Source organism: Zalophus californianus, chromosome 17, assembly GCF_009762305.2.
Source record: "Zalophus californianus isolate mZalCal1 chromosome 17, mZalCal1.pri.v2, whole genome shotgun sequence".
Lineage (NCBI taxonomy): Eukaryota > Metazoa > Chordata > Mammalia > Carnivora > Otariidae > Zalophus > Zalophus californianus.
The window spans coordinates 26,715,618-26,735,032 of NC_045611.1; the positions used below are offsets into that span (position 1 = coordinate 26,715,618).

The window sequence follows — 19,415 nt, forward strand, 5'->3', positions numbered from 1 at the left end:
CTCTTGGAGCTGATGTTCTCATGGGGCTGAGATAGACAATGAACAAGGAATTAAACAAACAAACAAGACTGTCCCAGAGAGCTCTAAGTTGAACATGACTTTGAGAAACCAGGGGAACATCTACCTAAGCCTCCTTGGCCCTGAGAGGGGAGAATTCTGATACCTGACTTGGGAAGCCAATGGGGCTGCCTATGGTCAGGGATGGAATGAGCATTGTGGGCAACTGATAGGCACCAGAAATCCATGGAAACCACAGACCCTGACAGAGGGGCACAGGGGCTAGGTTTGCTTAAACCTTAAAAAGCTTAAAGCCTTGGTTTGGGGTGAATCCCAGCTCACCACTTACCAATGGGAGGCTCGAGGTAAGCCAATGCACACTCCTAGTCCTCCATGTTCATACTGTAAGATGGGGATAGACACACCACCTGTTACTAGACTGCTGGAAGAATTCAACGAACTAATTCGTGCAAGGCACTCAGCACAGGGCTGCACGCAAAACAGGGCTGTGGGAGCCTAGCTGCTGATGGAGTTCCACACTCTGGTGTCTTGGGCAGGAGATGGCACCCTGACTCAGGAGAGGGCACCAGGCTGGGTGCAAGAGGACCGAGTTGGGTCCTCCACCTGTGCAAATTCTGGTCTCCGTGTTCGCGGCTGGGAATTTTAATTAGAGTGTGAAGGAGGTGAATCCGTGAGTGTTGCCGTCCTCAGTGAGTAGGCAGAAGGTCATAGGATAGTTTCAGAGCCTTCTGGAATAAAGGCAAGTGCTACACATCCCTCCATCTGTATCCCTCTAGAAGCCTCTGGGATCCTGAGTTGCGATAGTTGAGGATGGGAAGAATGACAGGTGGATTCCCACCCAGACACCATCAGCCAGGACTCCAATGGCTCCGAATGCACAGTCCTGGGGCAGACATGCACTGAATGACAGGGGAGCCCGGGGAGGATTTGGTCTTCCTTCCTCAGATAGGGTGTGCTGGGGACTGGGAGGGGAAAGCAGAACATTTAAGCTGAGGCCCCACTGAGTCCTGAGTATCTCAATGAGTTGAGTAAATCTAGTCCCATTTTACAGATGGGAAAACTGAGGTGGCTCAGAGAGTTTAAGTCACTTGCCAAGATCATACACTAGTAGGAAGCAGGACTGGGATGCAAACTCAAGTTTGCCTGACACCAAGTCAGTGTTGTTACTTTTACACTAGGCCGTTGAACAGATGTGGAGACTGAGGTCCAGAGAGGGCTGTGTCCCTCTCTTCTCCCTTTGAGTCTCCCTGCGGGCAAGTGAGGACCCTTTGCAGCACCAACACCCCCTGTCTCATTGCCCCCGCCCCCGCCAGGGTTCAGCTCTGACTGATCTGCAGGGGTCGAGGTCGGCTCACTTCCCCCTGTGGCCTCTGCCCTCGCTGAAGGCCCCTCCATGTCTGTGTCCTTGCAGGAAGAGCCTGCCCTCCCGAGGTGATGAGGCTGAAGAGCTCAAGGCACTGTCACCAGCTGAGTCCCCCGTGGTTGCCTGGTTGGACCAGTCTAGCCCACAGGGCACTGAGTGAGTAGGGACCACCTCTGGGGTCTCAGAGAGTTGGAAGTCTGGGTGGGGATGAGCAGGCAAGGGGAGGGGGTTGGGGTTGAGGGGGAGAGCATGGACGTTTCTAGAACCCTCCACCACAACTTTGCCAGCAGCCTCTGAGCTTTAAGACAGGGCTGGGTCTCCTGCCCAGGCTGCTTCTGGCTGGCCTAGGAGTTCTGTACGGTCTGCAGAACGCACAGGGGCTTTGTTGTAAAGGAGAGGCTCCTGGCCCACGGGCAGAGGTTGGCTCCCGGCTCTAAACCCCTGAGAGGGTCAGGAGTGAGGAAAACAAGGACCGCCAGGGATCTGAACCCAGGGAGCTTGTTAACAGTACAGATTCCCAGCTGCCAGCCCAGACCCGCTGGATCAGAACCTCAGACAAGGGGCCCAGAGATGCGTGTAGCAAGTCCACTCATGTTCCCCTGCTGGGAGCCCGCCCGGCCACCCTCGCTGGGTGTCTGCGTCCCAGCGACCACTCCCCACGGGAGGGAGCAGATGTGGGTGAGCAGCTAGCGTCTCCACCATACCTGTGTGCCCTTTCTTGTTGGGACCCCCATACGGCTTGTCCCCAGCCTGCTTCAGCAAGTGAGCACCAGGGGAGTAGCTGGCTTGAGTTCCGGTGCCCCCGTGTCTGAAAACAAATAGGTGTGAAAACACTCGTATGCACTCAGCTCAGCACGATGGTCAGAGTGACGCTGCTCAGAGGACAGCCTGTCCCAGGCCACCCAGGGCACTTGCCCCGTGAGTGGAGCGCCGGGCAGACTCACATTCATTCTCTCTCTCTGTCCGTCTCTCTGTCCATCTGTCTTTCTCGCTGCGAGTGCATACAGTTTAAACTCCTATAATTTAAAAGGATATAGAACGTATCCGCACTATTTTTTTCCATCAGCTATTTCCTGAGCCAGAAGCGTAGCCCTGTCTGCTCTTTGATCTGTCCCAGACACGAATCTCATGGGAACCCCAAACTGGGGCTAACAGTCCTGACCTGAGTTCCAAGAGTTTCCCCCTAAATCGCAAGTGGGATCAAAGTTTTCTCAGAACTGCCCATCCAAATCAGATCCTGCGTGGTACATTTTCTAAAAGCTGGGCCCCCAGGTGTGAGCCCCAGACTGAATTTCCTCCTAGGACCTATTAAAGTGGGTTTGATGTTTCTGGTGGCCGAAGGAAACTGGGGTAGCTTTTGCCTCCTTCGGGCTGGGTGGGGTACGGACGCCGTTTGGTTCTGGCCCGGGGGGCACAGGGGTCCCGCCCCATCCAGCCCGCCCCAGCGCCGGGTGGTGTGTCCACAGTGGCCAGGACCGCGCAGTGTCTGCGGCCAGCCAGAACAGCATCTTCATCAACTACCGGCTCCAGGAGCTGGTGAAGCTTTTCAAGGAGCGCACAGAGAAGGTGAAGGAGAAGCTCATCGACCCTGACGTCACCTCTGATGAAGAGAGCCCTAAGCCCTGTGAGTCCAGAGATTCACCCTGCCAGAAATGGGTCCCCTAAAGCCCCTTGTAAACTCATGGTGAGGGTACCCCCAAGGAAATGGTTGGGGTGCTTGGGGAAAGCCAAGTTCCCCACTGTCTGGATTTTGGGGTCCTGTATGTACAGGTTTAGCTATGGAACCAGGGAAGGGAATACGGCCAAAGTTCTGACCGATGATCCCATCTTACTTGGCTCCCACTCCCACAGGGCACGTACCCTCCTCGACCCTTCTGGGCCTTTCCCACTAGCAGGCAGGTGGTCCAGCCTGGGGGGCATCTCATGGACTTACACACAGATGGCGTCCACACCCCACTTTTTTTCAGTCTTATTTTTCGGAGGCCTCATTTGCCATAATCTCATGGGGCTACCTGAAAGTTTCCTGCTTTCAAGATTCCAAGAGGAAATGAGAGAAGTGCTCTCCTGCCAGGGAGGGTTTCCAAAGGAGGACTGTGCCTCAGAGTTCAGGGCGCCAACAACGGACCTAGCAGGGTCTGGATCCACAGTCCTAAAGCTAGAAACGCAAACGTATTGAACCTACAAAAGTCACTCTCTAGGTCACCAACACCATCGCCTTTGATGCACAGAGAGGCTGTGGTCCCCTTCAGTGTCTTGTTTCAGAGATGAAGGAGCTCAGGTTCCTGCTCTGAGAAACCCAGAGCAAGGTTTCCCTGGTTTCTGGCCCTTGGTGGCAGGGGTCTGGGGTAGGAAATGCCCCCAGCCCTCCCAAGAGAACCAAGGGGGTCCAAACACAGACGCACAAGCAGACTTTTGGAAACACCTAACTTGCCCAGAAACACTTCATTCTGGGTAGCTCCTGAGAAGCAGTTCCAGACCAGTAGCTGGTGAGAGTGTCCGGCTGGGTGCCGTGGGGTTTGCTGTGGAGAGCACCCCGGTTTCCGCACGCAGAGCTGACTGCAGCTTTGGGGGTGGCGCCAGGGTCCCCTCGGCTCCAGGTCCAGAGTCTGTAGTTGGTTGGCCTCTCTCTGTAGCCTCTGCCCGAGCCTCAGGGCTGGGTCAGATGGTCACCGGTGTCATCCCGCAGCCCCGGCCAAGAAAGCCCCAGAGCCGGCCCCGGCAGTGAAGCCGGCCGGGCCGGGGCAGGAGGAGGAGGGCGAGGACCACTATTGTGACATGCTCTGCTGCAAGTTCAAGCGCCGCCCGTGGAAGATGTACCGGTTTCCCCAGAGCATCGACCCGCTGACCAGTGAGTCCTGGGTGGGCCCGGGCCTTGCCCCCACCACGTATTGTTGCGAGGGCAGGAGACCGAGCGGGAGAAGCAGGGGGAGTGCAAGGGCACGTCAGGAGCGAACAAGCAAAAAGCCCCCGACTAGGAACCTACCATCACCCCCACCTTACAGACAAGGAAACTGAGGCACGACTAGTTAGTGGCAGACCCGGGAGCCCTGCTTCTTGGCCAAGGCTGCCTTCTACTCTGTTCTTGCGGGCCCCTTCCTGGAGCTGCTGCTCTGAGCAGAAAAGGGCAGAAATTCTTGTGACATCTAAAGTGAATTCCCCTCACAAGTTCTATTCCTCAGGAATGACGACCCGTCCTATGGGCACGGCACTTTACAGTTGACGAAGGACCTCCCAGCCTTTCTAAGCCGACCTCTCCTTGTGCCTTCCCCAGGGAGGCAGGGTGGGCGCCACAGAGAGACCTTCCTGGGGTCACACAAGTCCTGCGGGGACAAGATGCCAACCCTGCTGTCCACTGGGCCTCTAAAATGACCATGTGACCCACGACATCCACCCATCCATCCCTCCACCCGTCTGTGTGTCCATCTTCTAGGCGTTATTTACTATTGTGTATTTACTGAAGTAGGAAAGACATTTTTGGAACTCTTTCAGTAAGAATGAGAGCAAAGTGTTTTCTAGTTAGCTACCTATTATCTAATAATGCCCCCATCGTCCCCCCTGCTGAGTACGCTGGTTTATTAGGGCCTGGCAGGGATTTATTTTTAAATCAGAGATAGTTTCACACACACAACAGGCACACATGCACACACGCACACATACACACACGGGCACACGCACACACACACAACCACACGCACATGCACACACATCCACACCACACGGGCACACACGCACATGCACACACATACGCACACACATGCACACATACGCACACAGGCACACATGCATATGCACACACAGGCACACAGAAGCGCACATGCACACATATATGCACACACAGGCACACACGCACATGCATGCACATACGCGCACACACAGGCACACACACGCACAGGCACACACGCACAAGCACACACACACATGCACACACATACGCGCGCGCACACGCACAAACGCACGTGCACACGCACATGCATACGCACACACAGACAAACGCACATGCACACGCACACACATACGCATACACAGGCACACACACAAGCGCACATGCACACACATACGCACACACACAAGCGCACATGCACACACATACGCACACACACAAGCACACGCGCACATGCACACATACGCACACAGGCACATGCCTACACATACACACACACAAGCACACATGCACAGGCACATGCACACACACAAGCACACGCACATGCCCACACACAAGCGCACAGGCACACACACACACACACACATACTCCTGTTACATCTAGGAAGAGACTAGTGGAAAGAAGGAAGCCCTACCCTGATGCTCCTGAGAGGAGCCCTCCTCTGACGGCCGTTCTAGCGCATTCCTGCCCCTTCGCTCCCCCCCCACAGACCTGATGTATGTCCTGTGGCTGTTCTTCGTGGTGCTGGCCTGGAACTGGAACTGCTGGCTGATTCCCGTGCGCTGGGCCTTCCCCTACCAGACGCCAGACAACATCCTCCTCTGGCTGCTGATGGACTACCTGTGTGACCTCATCTACCTCCTGGACATCACCGTGTTCCAGCTGCGCCTGCAGTTTGTCAGAGGCGGAGACATCGTTGTGAGTCCTGGGCGGGTGGCAGGGCCAGGGGTGGGGGGCAGGCCCTGCAGCAGGGCCTTCGGGAGTCTGACCCCAGCTGCTGCTCTGATAGACAAGACAAGGGAGCAAGATCTCGGGCGTGTGTGCCCATCCTTGTTCAAATTACACCCACGAATATTGCTCATGGGTGAAATGGCTCCTGCAGCACCTGACAGAATTAAAGATGGAAAGAGGACCAGAGAATGACCCTTAGGTGGACCCGGTTCAAATCGCAGCTCTACGACCACTAGCTGCATCCCCGCTCTGAGCCTCAGTTTTCTCATCTATAAAAGGGGGGGGGAGTCATTGTTCCCACCTCATAGCGTTGCAGTGAGGGTGGATTGAGTTGGTGTCCACAGAGCGGTCAGCATGGGAGCTGCGGGCGAACGGCATTTCCTGGGGTGGGGGGTCCTGCAAAGAGTGCGCTGCTTGGATCAGCATCAGACCCTGTGCCCTGGTGCAGGCCCCACTTCCTGGGGAGGAAACTGAGTTCTGACTTTGACTTGGCGAAGGCAGAGGGCCCAGTCCCTATCTCTCTGTGCAGGTCACTTTCCAAAATGCCACACTGGTGGGGCCTGCTCCTCTATGCGCAGGCGGGCTGGGGTTGTGTCTCTAATACAATTTAGAGGAAAAAGAGTTCCCTGGGCAGCTTCTTTCCCCAGCCTGATCAGAGCGGGAGGCGGTTCCTCAGTAAACCAGGTTGCAAATGGTCCAGGTAAGACCCACGTGCTAAGAGAATGAGCCTAATATTGACTTTCCAGCTAGGAAATCGGAATCTAGCCGGATGAGCTTGGACAACTCCCCCCCCTCCCCCAGGAGGTCCAGCCTCCTCTCCCAGAGGTCCAGCTTCACTGCCTGCAGACCCTGAGGCTTTCTTTCACCAAAGCTCCACTGTCCCCAGGGCTGTTACTCTGATAGGAAGGTGGAAACTCTGCAGGGATGTCCATGCTGCTCCCCACCGGGTCAGGTTTTAAGCTTTCGGGCCATTTCACAGTCAATATTCCATTTCTTTCAGACGGACAAGAAGGAGATGCGCAATAACTACCTGAAATCTCATCGCTTTAAGGTGTGTGCCAAGGGTGCAAGCTTCCGCCGGGTCCTGGAAGGTGGTGTTACTGGGGGCCCTGGGTGCTTTGGGGCCAGTGCGATGTCATTCCCACCAGAATGACACTGGCTAGGCAAACGGAGGCTTGTGGGTAAAATGCTCTCTGCCCGCTCCTGGGGCATTCTGACCTCACCCTTCCAGGGAAGGTAGAGACCCTGTCACTCCCCTTACCTCCCAACCCCCTGGGGGCTGCCTGTTTTATACACTGCGGTGTCCCACTGGGATTTCAGATGGACATGCTCTGCCTCCTGCCCTTGGACTTGCTCTACCTGAAGTTCGGTGTGAATCCCCTCTTGCGCTTACCCCGCTGTTTGAAGGTAGGCTTCCTATCCAGGGCCTTCAGCTCCCCCGTGCTTTGCACTAGCATCTTGATGTCTGCCTTGAGCAGCACTGGGGAGCGGGGGCGGGGTGGGGGTGGGGCATCAGGATGGCCCCAGGGGGGATGGGAAGTTCCTTAAAAGTGTTAGAGCTTCTTCGTTGTGCTGTGTGTTAGGGATTGTTCCAGAAGCTTTACAAGTACGTACTCCTCAACCCCACAGTTTAACAGAGATTAGTGTTGTTAATAGCAGCATTTTACCAGAGAGGTTAAGTAACTTGCCTTAGGTCACACAGGTAGGAAAGAATAGAGTCCGGGTTGGAACCCAAGCAGTCTGCCTCCACGGTCTATGCTTTCAGTAATTACAGAAACACAACAGAGGGACTTCTGCTTTATGATGGTCTGCGTCTAAAAGATGGGGACACGGGGCGCCTGGGTGGCTCAGTTGGTTAAGCAACTGCCTTTGGCTCAGGTCATGACCCTGGAGTCCCAGGATCGAGTCCCGCATCGGGCTCCCTGCTCAGCGGGGAGTCTGCTTCTCCCTCTGACCCTCCCCCCTCTCATGTACTCTCTCTCTCTCTCTCTCATTCTCACTCTCTCAAAATAAATAAATAGATCTTTAAAAAAAAATAAAAGAAGGAACTTTTTAAAAATAAATAAATAAATAAAAGATGGGGATGCGGAGGCTTGAAAAGCTTGGGTGACTTGCCCAAGGTCACAGGAGCCAGGAAGTACCCGGGATAGATTTGGTCGTGCAGCCCAATACCTGTTCTCATTGTTGGTTGTTGCTCAGTGTCATGACAGCTATCTTTCCTGCCGCTGGGGCAGAGCCGGTGTCCCTGTGAAGGTGACACAGGGTAAAAGAGAGACCAGGCAGTGATCCTTGTAATGTGACCAGGGTCGACAGCCAGTCAGAGCACTTGGGATCCCTCAAATGGGTTTTCCTGGCAGACCAATTGTGGACCCACAAGCCGAGTTTTACAGCCTCCCCCCGCCCCCCAGAGCAATGGAATCCGTATCTGGTGTTCAGCGCGACTCAGGACACAACTCTGAGCCTCAGGGGAGGGAGATCCAAGCCCACAGCCCCCTGCATCCGATATAAACCCTGGAGGGACTTCAGAAGGACCCCGGGGAGGACGACCAGCCCATGGCTCGGGGAACTTCCCTCACAGTCATTCTCCAATGTCCAACAACACGTGTGCGGTGTGTTGCCGCTCTGAATATGCTCTGGGTTCGAATCCTGCCTCAGTCACTTAGCAGCTGTGTGCTTTGAGCGGGTGACTCAACATCACGAAGTGCCAATGTCCTCTCTGTAAAAGGAGAATGCTACCATGCACCTCGCGTGTAAATAAGCAAGAAGGTAATGAATATAAAGTGTGGTCATCAAAGGTGTTCAGTAAAGAAGAGCAGCTACTATTATACTTTTATTATTATAGACAAGCCTTTGAAGGATGTACGTAAGGGGTGGTAAGGATGCTGTTTCTTTATAAAATGGTTTCCTTTATAAGTAAACGTTGCAAACAGGGTCCTTAACCTGAGATGTGTGTACCCCTGAAAATGTCATGATAGGCTTCGAGAGGTCTAAGGAGTCGCCTTACACATCGGCAAACTGTGAGAACAGGACTACGTGTAATTTCTATGGGAAGAGGGGTCACGGTTTCCTGCGGATTGGTAAATGGAGTTTCTGGCCCCCACCCCTCAGAGGGCTACGGACCTCTGATGTTGAATGCTCACTGTCCAGCCTCCTCTGGGGGGCGCTGCAGAAAGAGGCCTCCGCGCTGGGGGACAGGGGAGGGTGGCGCCCCACCCCACCGACGGCGGGCTGTCCTGATGCTTTGCTCTTCCTCCCAGTACCTGGCCTTCTTCGAGTTTAACAGCCGCCTGGAATCCATCCTCAGCAAAGCCTATATTTACAGGTGAGACACACACGCACACACGCCATGGGCCGTTCGCAGCAACAACGGAGCAAGGCGTTCTCTACTCATATTTCTTCCCCTTTCAAGTTCCTCTGGCCCTGCGGGCCCCAGTGCTACCGGAAGCCAGGCCTCTTCCTGGCCCTCCTCTGAAGGGATGTTGTTTTTTTAGAGAGCCAGGAATGTCCCATTTCCCCCAATTGTGAGGAGGGCATACAGAGGTTCGTATGCATGGCTCACCGCTATTTCCAGGGAGCCGGGTGTCATTTTGATCTCAGCGCAGGGAACTGGGCCCCTCAATCCAGCTCGAACACGGTTGGGGGGGTGTTTGTCAGGACAGTGGGCCATCTCTTGATGTCGGAGAGTGGGGCACAAGCCCAGCCGGGCCACACGCAGGGACAAAGCTTCCCCATGTCACTCACAGAGGGACCCTTCCCTGCACGCGTCCGTCCCTTCCCTGGCCCTCTCCAAGGATACAGCCTCTGCTGACCTTTCCTGTCCTTCACTGCCCCAGCACTGTCTGCACATGGAACTCAGGGCCCTCCCAGCCCCTGGCCTGGACAACTCGCTGTTCACACGCCACCGTCCCTAGTTGGTGAAGTCTCCGCAGAGCATGCGGTTGGCCCAGTCCATCCTGCCAGGTGTCTGCCAGGTGTCCATCCTGCCAGGCAGCGGGGCAGGGCTGTGACGCTCCACCAGGGGCATGTCCAAGGCGGGTGTCAGGGGAGGTGAAGGTGGGCTTGTTCCCTGCAGTTCCAACCCTTGGGGTGAGAGGTCATGGCCGCCCTCCCTGCCGCTCTGTTCATGCGTTTCCTTCTTCTGCAGGGTGATCAGGACCACGGCTTACCTGCTCTACAGCCTACATGTGAACTCATGTCTGTATTACTGGGCGTCAGCCTATCAGGGCATCGGCTCCACTCACTGGGTTTACGATGGCATAGGAAACAGGTGAGCCACACTCTCTTCCTGGGGCTATAATTCACTGAGAGTCCCAGAAAGAGATACCATTGCCACCGCATGTTGTTGAGGCTGCCTCGCTCCCACGGAACCCCTGACATGAGGAAGGCTGAGGACCGTGTCTCCGTGTCCTCACTGAGCTAACATTTCCTGAGCACCCGCCGTGTACCAGGCACGGAGGGGCACAGACAGGAACAAGACTTGCTAGAAAGATCCTTTCAGCCTCCTAAAGCCTAGTAGAGTTGGCACATTCGTTTCCCATGTGCCTCCACTCCTCTACCCCGTGGACACGGCCAAGTGGGAAGGAGGCCAGAGCACACTCTCAGCATAGCTCCCTGGGCATCACTAGCCATGCGGGAGCTGGAAGACGAGGTGAAACCTACTGGCCATAGACAGCTGCCATACGTTGTGGACAGGCTCAAGTGATGACAGCGGCAGTGGTACTACTATTAATCATAGCAGCGAGCACTTAGAGAGGAGAACGCTTATTCTGTAACTAGCCCTGCTTTAACTACTTAACATAGTAACTTAATCCTCCCAGTCATCACTCGAGATAGGCACTATCATCATTCCCATTGTATAGAGGAGGTAACAGATGGGAAGTCACTTCCCAGGGTCACACAGTTGGCCCATAAGTTCCGGAGCTGGGATTTGAACCCGGGGCTGCATTCTTAACCAGCATAACCTCTGCCTGGTGCTGGAGAGGTGTGGGGAAGGTGGCACTGGAAGGTCAATTCCAAAAAGCCACGTTTGATTTTGGCCTTGGTAGGTGGAGAGAAGGGGCAGAGAAAGCTCTGGGGGAGGGAGCAGCCGGAAGAAAGGTGCGGAGTTGCAAAATGGCGGAGTCAGGGCTCTGGGAGCCATCTTGGGTGGTGGCGGGGACTATCCAATAACGTGGCCGCTAGCTACGGGGGGGCCACCAAGTGCTTGAGACGCAGCGTGACTGAGCTGTGAAATACAGGTTCAGAAGATATGAAGAAACATGCCAACTGCCTTATTACTGACGCCTAAAATATTGGTTATGTGTTGAAATGATACTAATGTTGATATTTTGGGTCACTAAAACAAATGATTGTTTTTGAGATTAATTTCACCCGTTTCTTTTGACTGTGAAAATGTAGCAACTAGAAGATTTTAAATTATGTAGGTGGGTCGCATCATATTTTTATGGGATAACAGCATTGTTCTAGGCAATGGGGAGCCAGTACGGGGTTCTTTTTTGCTGTTCTTTGTTTCATATCTATTTATTCTGATTACTGAAGAAGGATCAGAAACATTCTTCACTATATTTCTTCGCTTCTAAGATGCAGTTCCTTCTATGACGCATTGAGTCAATGCAGCTTTTTGGGAAAAAAAAAGAAATATTACAATAAATGGACACATAGATTGTAAGATCCATCCCAATGTTAGAAATGTGAAAATGTGGAAAAATAGGTCACCCACAGGGATATAGAATAAGATGATATCGTGCATATTTGCCTATTATTAATTGTTTTTAAAAAAGCCCCCGATACTGATGCCCTCCCCGTGCAGAGAGGCCAGTGTTTATTTAATTATGGCCTCATCCCTGGGCACTGAGGGGTTTCCAGTTCCTCAGTCTGACGCGTGACACTGCAGTGAACATCTTTGTATCTGAATCTTTGTCCTCTGGCCTGATTGTTTCCTCACGATAAATTCCTAAAGGGCGATGGCCTGGCCAAGGATCTGAACATTTTTAAGATTTAAAAAAAAATTATTATTATTGTCATTAGTACACTATTTTTTTTAGAGCAGTTCTCGGTTTCCAGAAGAGTAGGTGGGAAATTACAGGGCGTTCCCATAGGCTGCCATAGTTTTAAAGGTCGGATGGGTATGGAAAGATAACCGAGCTCCCCTCTGACCTCTTGCCTCGAAACCTTGGAAGGAGGAAGATGACAGGACCTAGAGGGATCTCAGAAAGATGACTCTGCTGGTGATGGCTGAGGGAAGGAGGGGTTGGAGGGATGGGGGGAAGCCAAGGAACCAGTTGGGGGAGCGACAGACGAAGGGTTGGTGTGGTCAGGGGGAGGGAGGGCGGTGCGGGAAGGGCAGCAGAAGCACCTGGGGTCCAGGTCGGGGCTGTGAGCCTGGAGAGCCAGGGCACAGGCTTAAGGGACAGGAATCCCGGGAAGGGACGCACAGAAGGTATTCATTAAAACTTGCTCTGTGACCTTGGCTGAGGCCCTTCCCCTTTCTGAGACTTAGTTTCTCCTCTACAGCCTGAGCATAGTATTACATTCAGATTTCTTGTGAGGAATGAGAAACTCCTGTGTGTAGCATGTGGACAGGAGTCAGTGACCATGTCCTAGCTATGGTCATTCTTATGGGGAAGCCAGCGTACCAGGAGAGGGGTTCCTAAGCCGGGATCCAGAGACGTACGGGGGTCCCACCACCACCCTCCTGGAAAGTGGAGCTAAATTTTTTTTTTTTAAGATTTTATTTATTTATTTGACAGAGGGAGAGACAGCGAGAGAGGAAACACAAGCAGGGGGAGGGGCAGAGGGAGAAGCAGGCTTCCAGCGGAGCAGGGAGCCCGATGCGGGGCTCGATCCCAGGACGCTGGGATCCTGACCTGAGCCGAAGGCAGACGCTTAACGACTGAGCCACCCAGGCGCCCCAGTGGAGCTAAATTTTGAGGACACACTGGCCTCCCTAAGGGGAAGTTTGCTAGCTTTCCTTAGATTCTCAAAGGGGTTTGTGCCCCAAGAAGCTGAGAACCCAGGTCCCAGGACTGGGCCTGGCACACCCATCACGGGCAGGCCCGCGGTGGAAGGGCAAGCAGGGAAGGGGAGGGCAGGGACTTCCTTCTGCAGCAACTTGGAAGGGGGAACGCTGTCTTAGCAGTCTTATTCTTCTCCAGACGAAGATCCTGCAGGGAACCCCCAATACGTGCAAAAAAGCACAAAGAGTGAAGGATCTACCCAGAAGTCCAATATCACGGCTAATAATCACTTTCAAAATAGTGACCATTTGTTGAGTGTCTGCTCTGGCCCAGGGGCTTGAGGACCCAAGTTCCCACGTACCTGGGTCCCTCGCGCTGTTCTGCTTCTTCCTGGCCTGGAGCGTGCGGGGGGTCCCCACAGGCCCAGGAGCATGGAAGACATGAGGACTTCAGGGAGGCCCCTAAGACGTGCCATGCCAATAGAATATCTCCAATCAGAAGGAGTTTGGGGGAAGGTTTGGGGTCATTGTTCCTGTCGCCTTTCTGTTGGGAGTCCAGGAGCACCCACTCCGCTCCCAGACAGCGCTCAGCTCCGTCCCCGCTTCAGTCTGCTTTGCACGCCCTCTGGTGGCCAGGAACAGTATGATGGGGGGCTCTGTGGGGGAGGCCTGCGCCGTCCTGAGGTTTCCAGGCACCAGGTGGGAATGCGGTGCAGGGTGGTCCAGCGGCCAGCCCCAGTAGTTAGAGGCAGAGCCCCACCAACCTCTGCCTCCCCCTCCCAGTGCTCTCTGCACGATTTCTTGCCTGTCGCCACTAGACGGTGAGCTTCTTGGGGACACGGGTGAGCCTGTTGTTCCCTAACTGGGGGCACGGGGCCGGTACCAGCGACAGAGAAGGCTCTGGTAGCTGACATTGACTGAGAGCCCGTCATGTCCCAGGCGTTCTTCTAGTGCCATATTTTGTCCTTGTGATTCCCCGTGAAGGATGTGCTGCTGCCGGGTCCCTTTTAGGAGAAAGAAGCCGAGGCTTGCTGAGATTAGTAATTTGTCCACGTTAGGCGGTGACGAAGTGACAGAGCTGGGTTTGAGCCCAGGCAGTCCGGTCCAGATCACGTGTGCTAACTATGACTCTGCATAAACAGCGGTGGCCAGAGCCCAGGCGAGGGCCTGCTTGGGGTCACCCCCAGACTAGATGAGCTGCCAGCCGGATGATGGTCTTGATTTTGGAGCTGAGCAAGGACCTCAGAAGTGCGGGTGCATCAGGACACTGGGGCCAGGGCAGGCTCTGGACGCCTCCTGCATGCCCAGGTAGGAAGACAGGAAGGCACAGGAAAGCCAGCCGGGATTGTCCTGTCGTCGAGCCCTGGTGACCTCACTCATTGCCGACCCCTGGGAGGGCCCAGCCTCAAGGAGCGAACAGATGTGTGAGGGGCTCTTACTTCTCTGTGATAATGAGATGAGCTCGGGGCCCCTCCTGGGCCCATACCTCCCTTCCCTGGTTCCTGCGCCCGTGGAGCGACATTACCAACTGTGGGTGACAACTCAACAGAAGCAGATGACAGACTGAATTCTAATCCCATCTCTGGACCTGGCCCATTGGTGACCATGAGTGTTCCCTTTGCCTTCTGGGGCCTCAGTTTCCCTGTCTGGAAAAGGTCTGGGCAAGGGAGAGGGTCAGAAAACGTAGTCCTCGAGATATCTTCCAAGTTCAGTGTCACTCTTGCTTTCCGTGAACCAACATGGCGGGATGACAAAGGGAAGTTAGTGGAAATTGAAAGAATATTGAGGGATCCCAGACATCAGAAGTCAGAAAACCCTGGTCTTCCCTCCTGCCAAGTCTTTCTAGCAATCTCCTGGAGCCTCAGTTTCCACATCTGTAAATGGAGGTGACAACGTGCCTCTGCATCTATGAATACACTCTGCAAACCGCATGCTCTGTGGGGGTGAGGCTGTTTTCCTTGCATGTAGAAACAGATGTGCATATTGCACATCTGTTAGAGCCAGGCCACCCAGGCTCAGCAAGGGGGGGGGGCCTTTGCTGACCGAAGTCTCTTTCCTATTCTCTCTCTAGTTACATTCGCTGTTACTACTGGGCTGTGAAGACCCTCATCACCATTGGTGGGCTGCCTGACCCCAGAACGCTCTTTGAAATCGTCTTCCAGGGACTGAACTATTTCACGGGTGTCTTCGCTTTCTCTGTGATGATCGGACAGGTAGCTGGGTCACTAGTCTGACTTGCCACCCACCTGCCTGCAGGACCCCCTCCCTCCCACTTCTGCCAGAAATGTCATCATCTGTGGCCATTCGTTTCGGACTAAGTCCAGGAAACACCATGGGACCTGGACTCAGGAGCCTGGAGCTCTGGGACCTGCTGGGTGAAGGGGATGGGGGTGGAGGTCTAGGTCCCGTTCTTCTCTACGGTTGCTTCCACTGGAAAGTGGGTCCCTCTGGGATGTCTTTGGAGAGCTGGGCTGAATGGCTTTCTGCAAAGGCTGGGGATTTGGGCTGTTCCCTCGGAGAGAAACCCCTGGGGGTGTCTAATGTGCAGGGATGCATCTCCTATTCTAATCAATGCACGAGGCCAGTCAGGTGGCCTCAGAATTGGGTCCTGCCCCGAGGAGCGCTACCGGGTTCACACGTCCTCCAGTGAGGTCAAAGTGGCCTCTGGCACCGAGGGGCCAGGCCGCACCAGAGGCAGCCCAGCCCGGCGAGGCACTTCCTCCTCGTGGGCGGCTGCGCTCAGCAGCCTCACTCCTTCCGTCCCGCGTCCACCCTGGGGGCAGAATTTTTCTCCCATCAGCAACCTTCTCTGTGTGTGGACGTGGGTCTCCCTCTCTCCTGATCCCCCTCCCTCGCACACCCCTAGTCCGAATAGAGTACACGTGCTTGTGACACAACCCCCCCCCCCAAAGCCCCACTCTGCCCTTTGATGCTTCCTCCTTGAGCCTAGATGAGAGACGTGGTGGGGGCCGCCACAGCTGGGCAGGCCTACTACCGCAGCTGCATGGACAACACCGTGAAGTACATGAACTTCTACAAGATCCCCAGTTCCGTGCAGAACCGGGTCAAGACCTGGTACGAGTACACCTGGCAGTCCCAAGGCATGCTGGGTAAGACAGGTGCTGCGGCTGCCACCAGCTATCCCCTGGCCCCCTCCTCCCAGGGCCCTGCCTCTGACCCATGTCCCTGAGGTCCTGAGCACTGGGGCCTCTTGGCTGTGGCCCCAACATATTCAAGTGAGGGGCACCCAGGGAGGCCCATGCGGTGCCCCAAGCTGGGCCGTCAGGAGACCCCTGAAGGCTTGAGAGCCTTGTCTTCTGGACTCCCTGCCTCCCCTCCCTTCCCCTGCCTTGAAATGCATCCCCATCAGAGATGGAAGTACGGCTGAAATCAGGACAGAAGGAAGACCCTCTCTCTCCTTCTCTTTCCGTAAACATACATACACACACACATATATTTAAAGATTTTATTTATTTATTTATTTGAGAGAGGGAGAGAGAACACAAGCAGGAGAGTGGCAGGCAGAGGGAGAAGCAGACTCCCCACTGAGCAGGGAGCCCGATGTGGGACTCGATCCCGGGACCCTGGGATCATGACCTGAGCCGAAGGCAGACGCTTAACCGACTGAGCCACCCACGTGCCCATACACATAAACTTTTTGTAAATTTGTCGATGTTATGCTTTTCTTCTGAAATTCTTTGGCCGCAACAATGCGTTTAACTCCCCACTGTTTCTGCTTCCTTGTCAATGATGGGATGCGCTCAGTGATTCCCGTGAAGTGGGAGAATCTTACTTGTGCACTGTTTTCAAATGTAGTGATGTTTTCCTGAATTCTAAATGGAACCCTTAATGAAATGTGAACATACTACTTATATGTTAATTAAGTCACGATTTCTGCCGCACCCCCCCCGCCCCCAGTCTCTCTCTTTTTTTATCTTTGGGAGCTAGTACTTTTGTTTTCAGAACTTAGACATCATTCGGGGGGCCCCTGACAAGCCGGGGGCCACTGGCACTGTGTCTTAGGACCCCTCAATGCTCTCAGCTAATTCAAGGGCCCCCCTGCTTCCACGGGCTTCCCTCTGGCCTTGAAGAAGCCACACTTCAGCTCCAAGTTCTCCTGAGCTGAGGGTGTTGTCACAGCTGTGGACAGCCGAGGGGTGGAGGCGTCCTTGGTATCCTTTGCTGGCTCACTCACTCTGTACAAGGCATGGTCCCTCAGCCATCGCCTCGTTCCATTCCAGGGACAGCCCTGTGACATCTGAATCACTGCCCCCGTCCACAGAGGCACACATGAAGGACCAGAGAGGGCTTCCACCTGCCCAGGGTCATGCAGGTCCACTCTTGAGCCCATAAGTGATTGTGGTGCAGTGGGAGCGGCATTGGGATTGGGGGTCAAGGTAGTGCATTTCCTGTCCCTGGTACCGACATTCGTTCCATGCCAGGCTCTCTGCTGGGCACTGCAGACCCCGTCATGGACAAAACAGACTCAGCCCCTGCTCTTCAGGGACAGGCCCTGGAGCCCCACGGCCCGGGTGGGGTACTGACTCCATTCCCCTTGGGCTGCGAGGCTATGGGCAAGTCCCTGCCCTCCCGAGCCTCCCTGTCCGTAAAGTGGGCATGATAGTAGTGGGCACCTGTCGGGTTGTTGGGAGGATTTAATACAATCATCTTTGTAAAGCACTCTGTAAAAACAGTGTTCGATATACTCTAGTCCCTGCTGACATTCTTAGAGTGTGAGAAGCGCAGACTAGCACGGACAGACCATTGCCATAAGGGGTGTGATCAGCGCTACATAGTGCAGAGACTGCTGAACCTAATAGCTGGTGCAGGGATCTCAAAGGAAGGCTTCCTGGAGGAGGTGACATTAGTACTGGGTTCTGAAGAATGGGTAGAAGTTAACCAGGGACGTACACGAGGGTTTTCCCTGGCAGAGGGAATAGCATCCGAAAAGCCCAGATGGGGGGACTCTCGCAATATTGCGTGGCTCTGGAGGGGCAGAGGAATGGTGTGGCCAGGGCCCCATGTGTGCATGTGTAGGGGCGGGGGATGGAGGCCGGGATGTGCCTCTGATCATTGTCAGTGTCTCCTTTGCAGACGAGTCAGAACTGATGGTGCAGCTTCCAGACAAGATGCGTTTGGACCTTGCCATCGACGTCAACTATAACATCGTCAGCAAAGTGGCTCTCTTCCAGGTACAGCCCGCCCAGCACCTCCGCCCCCCGGGGGTTCTGGGGAGCCCCAAGCCCCCACCCTCCTCTAAACGGGCATTCTTTCCCCCTCCTCTTGGGGACAGGGCTGTGACCGACAGTTGATCTTTGACATGCTGAAGAGGCTCCGTTCTGTCGTCTACCTGCCCAACGACTACGTGTGCAAGAAGGTGGGTAGCCCCAGGCAGCTGCAAGGCCATCTGGGATTTACAGCGCACCTGCCGGCCAGGAGCTGGGCTGAAGCGGGTGCCTCTGAAGGCCCAGGAGGGCAAGCCCAGGGAGAGCAGACTTGCTGCGGAGGGAGAGGAGATGTTGCACCCATGAGTTGCCCCCAGGCCTCCCGGCTTGTTTGGCACAAGGAGCTTTTGTCCAGCTCCAGGCATTGCACTCCGGTGTGCCATCAGGCTTTGTTCCCTTGACACAGGACCAGGGGAGCCAGGGCGAGGAGCCCCACTTTCCAGAAGAGGAAAGTGAGGAGCCTCGCGAGAGGTGGGGCCTTGACTGTGTTGATGGAACTGTTTCCAGGGTCTTGGTCTTTCTATCAGGAAAATGGAGCAGAGGAAGGGCTGGGTTAGGTCAGAGGTTGCAAACCGATGGCCTTTGCATAGGGGCCAGCCCATACACTGTTTCATGGTTTTTTAGGTGGTTTTTTCTCCCCCTAATCTTAAAAAAAATGTTGAAGTAGTCCCCAGCCTTTAAAAATTTGAAGGTTTCACATAAAAATCCAGATTTCTGGTTGAAAACAGAGCTCCACTTTCCCAAATAGCAAGAGTCAGCTGGGGTAGAGAAGGTGCTGCCCCTGAAGGGGGACGTCGCCCTCCCTCCTGATGCCGCAGGCCCCACCCCTCCCCAGTGCCCCATACCAGGCTCCCTTCAGTCCTTAAACCGCCCGTCTGATCCTGGAAAATATTTGCATTTGAACCTGGGGCTACAAAGTGTCGAGGGCCCTTTCTGCTCCCATTCCCTGGGATGTAAGGTGAGACCAGGGTCACCTGGAGTGAGTAGTTTGGGCAGAATGTCAAGAACTCAGATTTCAGTCCCCTTGTTACTGAGCTGTTGAGGCTGGGTGTGTGTACAGGGCTGAAAATAATGCCCAAGCAACCCCTGTGAGACTCAGGAAAGTTCAGCCCAAGAAGGCCCCCATCTCCAAGTTGTATGCTATATAGCAGCGAAGTTTCTAGAAGCAGAGAGCCCAGAGAAATGGGGAAACAAGGCTACAGATGGTTGAAAACTTAAAGCTGCAGTCCTAGAGGCCAAGA

General features: G+C 54.5%; 1 protein-coding gene across 1 annotated transcript in view; it reads left to right on the plus strand.

Annotated features, from left to right (window-relative positions):
- CNGB1 (cyclic nucleotide gated channel subunit beta 1) overlaps positions 1 to 19,415 on the plus strand; it is a 69,867-nt gene that overhangs the window by 37,868 nt on the left and 12,584 nt on the right. The window contains exons 18-29 of the mRNA XM_027620158.2: positions 1,430 to 1,537; positions 2,848 to 3,005; positions 4,068 to 4,229; positions 5,753 to 5,961; positions 6,995 to 7,045; positions 7,315 to 7,401; positions 9,252 to 9,316; positions 10,139 to 10,261; positions 15,021 to 15,162; positions 15,900 to 16,059; positions 18,044 to 18,141; positions 18,243 to 18,326. Coding sequence (XP_027475959.1) covers positions 1,430 to 1,537; positions 2,848 to 3,005; positions 4,068 to 4,229; positions 5,753 to 5,961; positions 6,995 to 7,045; positions 7,315 to 7,401; positions 9,252 to 9,316; positions 10,139 to 10,261; positions 15,021 to 15,162; positions 15,900 to 16,059; positions 18,044 to 18,141; positions 18,243 to 18,326 — 1,447 coding nt within the window. The remainder of the gene's footprint in view (positions 1 to 1,429; positions 1,538 to 2,847; positions 3,006 to 4,067; positions 4,230 to 5,752; positions 5,962 to 6,994; positions 7,046 to 7,314; positions 7,402 to 9,251; positions 9,317 to 10,138; positions 10,262 to 15,020; positions 15,163 to 15,899; positions 16,060 to 18,043; positions 18,142 to 18,242; positions 18,327 to 19,415) is intronic.